We start from the raw sequence: 8,757 nt of genomic DNA, 5'->3' as shown, positions 1-8,757 counted from the left end.
TGACCTGCCTGCAGTGCCCCCTTCTCTGGTTGGGACATGAAAACATTGGGGGGCTGCACGAAATGACCAGGCCCACATGGCACACCACCAGGCCTGGCCACGCCCTTCTTGATTCTCACTGGCTCCCCATCATTGGAACGGGTCTTGGGAATGTTTTAGGAGTGCCTTCTACGACTGGGCCCCATAAGGCACCCTTCCAGGGGCCTCTCTGGCCAGCTCAGACCAATCCCCATTTGTAAGGGGGATACAGAAACAACAGCTGAGATGAAGACTCCCTCTTGGAGCCTCCATGTCGGTCCCAGGCTGGTGTTCACCACCAAAGTGGGACATAAAAGTTTCCGGGGGCACATCAAAAACTGGACCTCACACATTACTCTCCCTGGGCAGCCCTTGCTGACCTGAGCCAGTGCCCACATCCTTCAGAGGTGAACATCCAGAGGCCATCCAATGACCAGACCCACACAGGACCAGGGCCTGACCCTTAGTGCCCTCTCAGACCTCCGTGGCAGGCTCATGGTGGCACACACCCACCCTTTGAGGGGAACTTGGAAATGTTTTTGGAGGCACACTAATGACTTGCGCCCATGCAGGACCATAGCTGTGTCCACGCTGCCCTCCCCTGCTTCCCATCTGGCTTGGGCCAGTCTCAGCCAGCGTGGGACTGTAGAAGGGTAACTGAGGACATGGGAAGAGACGTGACCCAAGAGTCGGCTCACCTAGCAAGCTGGGTGCGTGCGAATGTTTCAGGACTGCAAGCAGTACTGATTGTTCTGGGCACTGACCCACGCATGTCCTCGGTATAATCAGGAGCATAAGGAGGTGCATTGATTAGATGTTCAAGGAAGGCACAGCCTGCGCTAAATAGAACTCTTTGTATTAGATAAAGTTATAAGTATGGGCCTCCCTGGTGGCACAGTGGTTGAGAGTCCACCTGCCGATGCAGGGGACACGGGTTCGTGCCCCGGTCCGGGAAGATCCCACATGCCGGGGAGCGGCTGAGTCCATGAACCATGGCCGCTGAGCCTGCGCATCCGGAGCCTGTGCTCCGCAATGGGAGAGGCCACAACAGTGAGAGGCCCGCATACCGCAAAAAAAAAAAAAAAAAAAAGTTATAAGTAAAGTACATCTAGCTCCTGAAATGTGCTTTTAATTACAAAAAGTATAATAGATGTAAGATAAAGCCTAAATAAATACGCCATAGTGGACTGAGGGCTTTGCTGTTTTGCCTGAGCGAGCAACAGCCCCCTACCACTGTGCTTTAACGCATACATCTCGTGTGTTGGACTCATTTTCGTCCCTGACTGAACAACTGCAACAGGGACTAGGAACACTCAGGTGGCTGCTGCTGACAGCCGGGCCTTTGTGGGACTGTGGCAGAGCCCAGAGCCCTCCCCAGGCCTCCCTGGCAGGCCGTTCACATCTCAGCCACTGGAGGGGGACTGAGAAACGTTTTGGGGAGGCACCCTTTTCATTCAGAGTCAGGTACCAGCCCAGGTCAACAGGGAGGCCCCAGGGGGCACCCCAGTTCTGGCCATGGTCCCACTTGGAGACTAAAAGGTGGGTGCACATTCTGAAGATATTGATGTCTCCCTCTTGAGGGGGTCATCACCAAGACAAGCCTGGAGGCTGCAGAGGCACCTTGGCCCTGGCTGTGCTCCTGCCTGGTGACTGGTCCTTGGAGACACCTCAAAACATTTCTAAGCCTCTCTCTGGTGTGGAAAGGCCTGGGCAGGCTAGGGAGGCCTGGAGAAGGAGCCTGGATAGGTCCTGGTATTGGGATCCCCACCCCCAAAGTTTCTAGTTCCCCTTTCAAGGCCAGGACCAGCCCCATTAGTACAAACAGGCCTGGGGAGGGCACTCTCACCACAATCCTGTACCAGTCCTGGTCACTGGCTATATCTCCCCCAAACATTTCCTATTTCCCCTCCAGAGGTGGGCATCACCTCAGGCTGGCCATGGATGAAGGGAAGGGCATTGCACCTCCCCCAAATTTTTGTAAGTTCCCTCTAAAAGCCAGCCCAACTTGGCTAGGCATGTAGATCTGTGGTAGGCATCCCTAGACTGGCACAGTCCCATATATGGCACATTCAACAGAAACACCCCTTAAATATCTCTAAGTCCCTCCAAAGGGGACATTGGGACAGGCTGGACAGGAGGATGGGGATGGCACCCTTAGCCAGGCTGCAGTGGTGCCTGGGGCCTATTCTTTGCATGCACCTCCAGAAAATTTATCCAGGGGCCATTCTGGAGGTGTGCACTGGCCTAGGCCAGCAAGGGACACATGGCAGTGCACACAGCCTGTTTGCTATCCTGTCTTTGTATGTTCTTTCCAAAAGTGTTTCCGTATCCCCTGCAGAGTGGGTGACCAGCCTTTGAGGGCCACAGAGGATACCTGAGGCCCAACTGTACTTTAAATGGGGCTCAGTCATCAGAGGCACCTCTAGAAAAAATTTCCAATTCCCCTTCCAGAATGGGAACATTGGCCCAGGCCAGCCAGGGAGGCCTGGGAGAGTAGCTCAGTCCCTACTGGGTCCAAGTCATTGGGAGCACCCTGTGGAAAGTTTCCTAAGTATCCCTCCAGAGGTCAAGACCAACCAGCTAGATAGGGAGGCAGGAAAGACACATGTAAAGGTGTATGTATACTTTGATTTTGGAGATGTACAATAAGCAATTATAGATTTGGAGTGCTAAGGAAAATGTGAGCTGCATACACAAATTTGAGAGTTATAAACACACAGACAAGAGTTGAGACTGGAGTAGAAAAGACTGCCTAGAGAGAGAGTATAAATTCCATTTCACAGAATCATTTCTACTGCTGTGATTTTCCCCTTCTTGTGGGATTTGCGCAGTTGTGTGCAGCCTATGTTTTAGGTAGTTGTTTGTGTCCCCTCAAAATTCATAATTTGAAATCCTAATGCCCAATATGCTGTTATTTGGGAGGTGATTAGAAAAGGAGGGTGGAGCCCCCAAGAATGGAATGAGTGCCCTTATAAAAGAGGCCCCAGTGAGCTCCCTTACCCCTCTCACCATGTGAGGACACGACCAGAAGTCTGCTTCCAGCAAGCGGGCCCTCACCCAATCATGCTGGCACCCTGATCTCAAAATCCAGCCTCCAGAACTATGAGAAATAAGTTTCTGTTGTTTATAAGCCACCCAGTATGTGGTACTTTATTACAGCGGCCCAAACAGACTGAGACAGTGGTGTATCAGCTATCTTTTACTATGGTAATGCAATGTAATAAACCACATGAAAACCCAGTAGATCCCTAAAAGAAAAATAATAATAAATAGTTCTATGTAACAAGTCTTGGAATGGTTACGAGCAATACTTAACGGAAACAGTTTTAAAGTACAGTTTTAATTACGAACAACAGCAAAGACATTACTCTACCTCTGGCCAACGGGGTTTACCAAGTTCTCCTTGGGCCACTGGGAGTCACTGGCAAGCGCAGGAGGTGTAGCGCTCAGCCTGCGTGACAACGCACTATCCTTACACCTGCTGGAGCGTGGTCCATGTGCTGTGGCCCTTGTAGGCAGAGGGGAACCGAAAGATCACTGGAGATCACCTCTAGGAGAAACTGAAGCTTAGAGAAGAGTGGGCAACTAACGGATCATGGCACCTGAAAGTGCAGGTGCAAACAGATACACCGAATGAGAAGTGGCTGCTCTCAAAACATTAGGAATTAAACCATCAACCAAGGTTAGCCAGAGACTATTATTAATAAAACTACTAATAACGGCTACCCCTTTTAAGACGTTCCTAAACTTAACCAGGTGAGACTGGAGAACACACCCCCAAACCACCAACAAAAATCAGAGCCAAGGCTCAACGCGACTGCAGCGCGAACTCTCGCGAGAGAGGCCGCAGCCTCGCTCAACTAGGCGATAGCGCGAACACTCGCGAGAGCGGGCGCGACCGCGCGAAGGACTGTGGGAGCGCCGGAGGTATGGCGTCTCCGGCGCCGTCCTGGAGCTGGCTGGACCGACGGCAAGAACGCGACGTGCGCGAGCTCGTCCGCCTTGTGGCGGGCGTCCAGGACGAGGAGGACCCCAACTTCCAGCTCGCCTTGCAGTTCGCTTGGTCCAACTTCAGGTAGGGACTCGGCACCGGAGCCGGGGACGGGAAGGGGTCTGGCGAGGTGTGGGGCGCGTGGCGCGACCGGCAGAGCCCCAGCGCGCCTTGCCGCTCCAGCTGCTTGGTGACCTCGCGCCTTCTGGGTCCCCGACGCGGTGACACACGCAAGCTCAAACAGTAGGTTGTGTGTTGCTGGGGGTCGTCCTCCAGTCTTAGAAGTGAGCCCCTAGGGAAGGGTTTTGTCTGTCCAGTTCCCTGCCCCGCCCACTGCGCTTAGTGCGGGCCACTGCCCATCAAACAATTTTTTGAATGGATGGGTGAGTAAAGTTTTAGAGCAAAATAATGGCCATACCCAATTTAAAACTGTATTCTCGCTGACTCTCCCTCCCTGCTCGGGCCACTCCAGATCTCTTTTACCCTGCTCTTTCTTTTTCCAAAACGCGTAGCGTGACACATGGGATAACTTACCTGTTGTTACTGTTTGCCGTCTCCTCCCCTACCTTCATGCAGAATACAGCTTCCACCAGGGTAGGGATCTTCGTCTGTTTTGTTCATTTCTTATTCCAGCACCTAGAACAGTTCTTGGCATAGAGCACACCAGGCCACCTAATGCAACTTCTAATACAGTTTTTCATGTAATTAATTTTTAAAGATTTATTCAGTTTAGGTACTTAGGTGAAGTCAGAGCTCCCATTTTTCTTTATGGAACATGTAAATTAGACGATACTGTTTTGATCATTACCTGTAATTAAATTATTATTAAAAAAATACTATTATTAGAAGAATGTTAGTCATTGTTAATATTCTATCTGTTTAATTTCAATAGAAATCTTCTTGAATAGTAAACAGTTTTGCAAAATCTGTATAATCTTGATTATCAACCTTAATGATCATAAAGTGCCTACTTGGTTTATAATAAGAATAGATGAGTCTAACAGCCCCCCCAAGTTTCTGAAATAAAATACTCAGTTCTTAAATGTAACTTATAAATATAACAATGCCTGAATAGGTGATATAAATAGAGAAATTTAAATGCTGTATCTCAAATAATTTTTTCTATTAATATTTCTAAATGACAGTAGGTAAGTGGACATCATTTTAGAATTGGGAGAGACCTTGGCAGTTATTATCTACTTTTGCACACTGAGAAACTAAATTATTATAAGTAAAGTGGTATTCCACTCAGCCATTTACTGGGTTAGAACTAGATAAGTTATTTAGTAGTATAATTTACTTCTTTTAAGTACAGATTGTGTGGCTTTGATAACTAAAAGATGAAAAACAAGAGATGAGTGAGCTATACTATAATTTCATGATGCTTTAATCCATCAGAAAAATGAACAATTCATGTTTGTTTTTTAAAAAACTGTGACCACATACTAGGCCTTAGAAATTCATAGATAGGCGAAATAAAGCTTCTGTCCTTCAGTAAGACAGACAAAAATTAATTACATATGATGTAGAATGGGGCTTCTTAACCTGAGGGCCTGAAGATAGAATTCATGTGTTACGGATTTGGACAAGAAAAAAATTACACTAATCTCTAACTAAAAAGTAGCATTTCCTTCAACTATGAATGAAAGCAACAAGCAGTTACTTATTGTATGACTGTGTCACCAGCAGAAATCACATATTTCACTGCCATATTGTAGTTATTGCAGATACTTTTTTTTTTTTTTTTTTTTTTTTTTTTTTGCTGTACGCGGGCCTCTCACTGCTGTGGCCTCTCCCGTTGCGGAGCACAGGCTCCGGACACACAGGCTCCGCGGCCATGGCTCGCGGGCCCAGCCGCTCCGCGGCATGTGGGATCTTCCGGGATAGGGGCACGAACCCGTGTCCCCTGCATCGGCAGGCGGACTCTCAACCACTGCGCCACCAGGGAAGCCCATTGCAGATACTTTTAAGTGTCATTTACTGTTACATAGTTATGAACCCACTGCTAGATTTTGTTATTTAATGCTGTAACAAAGATATATGTTTCTTACTGTATCACAAACTAAAAAAATATTTCACAACTGTATTTCAGTATGCTTGGCTTCTTTTGTATTTCATTTTATGATTAAAAGCATTATCCTGAGAAGGGGTCCCTAGGATTCACTGGGCTTCACTGGCATAAAAAGATTAGGAACCCCTGCTATAGAATGTGTTGTGCTGGACTTAGACACAGGGCATTATGAAAAGACAGAGGAGCCAGAGGACAGGGTTGGGTAGCTTAGGACAGCCTGTGTCCTGTGGAAAGAATGCTTGAGCAGTCTCTCAGATTCAGTGGTTGTTTGCATGAATGATAGAGGTGATACAGGGAGAGAGGTGCACTCACTGGAAACATATAGCTGAGTATAGGGTGTCGGGGAGATGTGCAGGGCTGTGAGACTAATCTGCTTAGCTATATGACAAGATTGTTATGAGAATTACATTTTCTCTTTTAGATTTCATCGTTTCTTAGATGTCAACAGCCACAAAGTAGAAAAGACAATAGAAGGGTAAGTTTATATGTGTGTGTATATATGTGCATGTTCATATATATATGAATTTTCTTATAGACGTTTTTGTTTATATAGCTTTATAGTTATCGGTTGATTTTTTTTAACGTTTTAGGATTTATGAAAAATTCATCATTCATTCTGATCTCAGCAAAGCTGCTAGTTGGAAGAGATTAACTGAGGAATTTCTTAATGCATCACTTCCAAGCATAAAGGAAATCAAGGTATGCTATATTGTGAGATCTCTGTTGTATTTTACTGTTTCTAATCTGATTATTGTCAGCCTGTTTCTGTTAACATTTAAACATTCATTCTGTTTTAGTATTGTCCACTGACTAGAACCAGAATCTCCTGGAAATTGACTTAGGTGTTGCCATCAAATCCAGTGTGTCTCAAGCTTGTGATGAAAGAAGTATGTTCTTGTTTAATCATCTTAGCTCCAACCTACTGTGGAAATTGAGAGCAGAGATTGGCAGAAATAATAGCACTCTCTGGCTATCCTTCAACTTTTAAATGACTTCTCTGCACTTGGCAATAATAATTATCCATATATTGCTCACTAGATGCCAGGTGCTTTTCTGAGGACTTCCATATTCTGTCATGGGTCCCCAAGACCACCTTTAGGCTCAGTGATTCACTGGGAGGATTCATAGAGCCCCCCCCCCCAAAAAAAAATTACTCTCCTGTTTGTTATGGTTTATTACAGTGAAAGGATACAGATTTAAAATGAGCAGAGGGAAAAGGCATGGCATGAAGTCCAGGAGAAACCAGGCACAAGCTCCCAGATGTCCCTTCCCAGTGAACTTGCATGGGGCTGCACTTAACTCTCCCAGTGACAAAATACTGCAAACTAGGGAAACTCTCCTGAGTCTTGGTGTCCAGGATTTTCTTGGGGGTCAGTCACATGGATATGCAGTGCCCATGTGGCTGACCTTAGCTATTCAATCTCCAGCACTCCCAGAGGTCAAACCAACGACTTCAGGCCTACAAAATCATTCACCATAAGTCACATTGTTAGCATAAACTGTCTGGTCAGGCTGATACAGTGTGGCCCAAAGAATGGCATACAAATAATACTGAACTAGCAGGATATTCCAAGTGCTCAGAGGATATCTCAGGAGCCAGTCAAGGGCCAGTCCTGAAGATCTTTGAGATGTTCAGGGTTTGGGCAACCCAGGCCTCCTGAGTTTAGTGCATACATATATTAACTCAATCTTCACAATAACCTCTGTGGAGTATTCTGTTATTGATAGGCTTTCCCTTTGTCTGCACTGAGTTGGTGGCCTAAGAAAGAAAGCTTTAGATAATTTTTTAAACTGTCCATAAGTTTAAGGAAGGGCTATAAAGGTATTTCTGGAGGAGAGAACTGCATTGCTGTGAACCCATGCCCTAAGGATTAGAAATACGCTTCTGTGTATTGTTCCCGCAAGGATCATTTTGAAAGAGAAGGAGGCACATCTTTTTTTATATCTCTTCTTGACTCATTTTGTATAGCTTTCTGGGTAGACTATAGAACTTAATAATTTAGGCACGATGACACCATAATATTAATAATAAACATAAAGGCAAGCACTTTTAGGGCATTTACTACGTGCCAGGCACTGTTAGTCCAATAAAGACCATCTTCAGTACATACTGTTACTATGATTTTGCCAGGCAAATGCCCTAATCTCAGTTTCATCTGTACCAGTGAAAATACCTACGTGGTGCAGAATAATTAAATGAAACAGTGAGTGTCACTTCTGATTCCTCCTTTGACCTTTTTGTTGCCATCTTTGGTTAGTTTTCTGTACACCCCCAGTCACAGGGCTCACTGAACACAGTGGAACCACACTCCCTAGTTCTTTGGTGGCACATCCTGTACCTGCCCTTCTCCTCGTGCCTGAGGAATCTCATCATTTAATGTTAAATTCAAATACTGTCTATACGTACTTTTTTTTTTTTTTTTTTGCTTTATAACAAATTTAATCAGTTATACATATACATATGTTCCCATATCCCCTCCCTTTTGCATCTCCCTCCCACCCTCCCTATCCCACCCCTCCAGGCGGTCACAAAGCACCGAGCTGATCTCCATGTGCTATGCGGCTGCTTCCCACTAGCTATCTACCTTACGTTTGGTAGTGTGTCTATACGTACTTTTAACTTGTTTATTATATTATTGTTTGTTTCCTATCTTCCCATTAACATAGGAGTTTTACA

General features: G+C 45.8%; 1 protein-coding gene across 1 annotated transcript in view; it reads left to right on the top strand.

Annotated features, from left to right (window-relative positions):
- Positions 1–3,927: 3,927 nt before the first annotated feature.
- Positions 3,928–8,757, top strand: part of TUBGCP5 (tubulin gamma complex component 5) — a 56,176-nt gene continuing 51,346 nt past the window's right edge. Inside the window, exons 1-3 of the mRNA XM_081243216.1 lie at positions 3,928–4,093; positions 6,502–6,555; positions 6,671–6,779. Coding sequence (XP_081099342.1) covers positions 3,948–4,093; positions 6,502–6,555; positions 6,671–6,779 — 309 coding nt within the window. The 5' untranslated portion in view covers positions 3,928–3,947. The remainder of the gene's footprint in view (positions 4,094–6,501; positions 6,556–6,670; positions 6,780–8,757) is intronic.

The sequence above is a fragment of the Mesoplodon bidens genome (assembly GCF_964165515.1).
Source record: "Mesoplodon bidens genome assembly, chromosome: 8".
NCBI lineage: Eukaryota > Metazoa > Chordata > Mammalia > Artiodactyla > Ziphiidae > Mesoplodon > Mesoplodon bidens.
The sequence above is the reverse complement of the archived record's forward strand: the minus strand, read 5'-3'. Positions and strand labels throughout refer to the sequence as shown.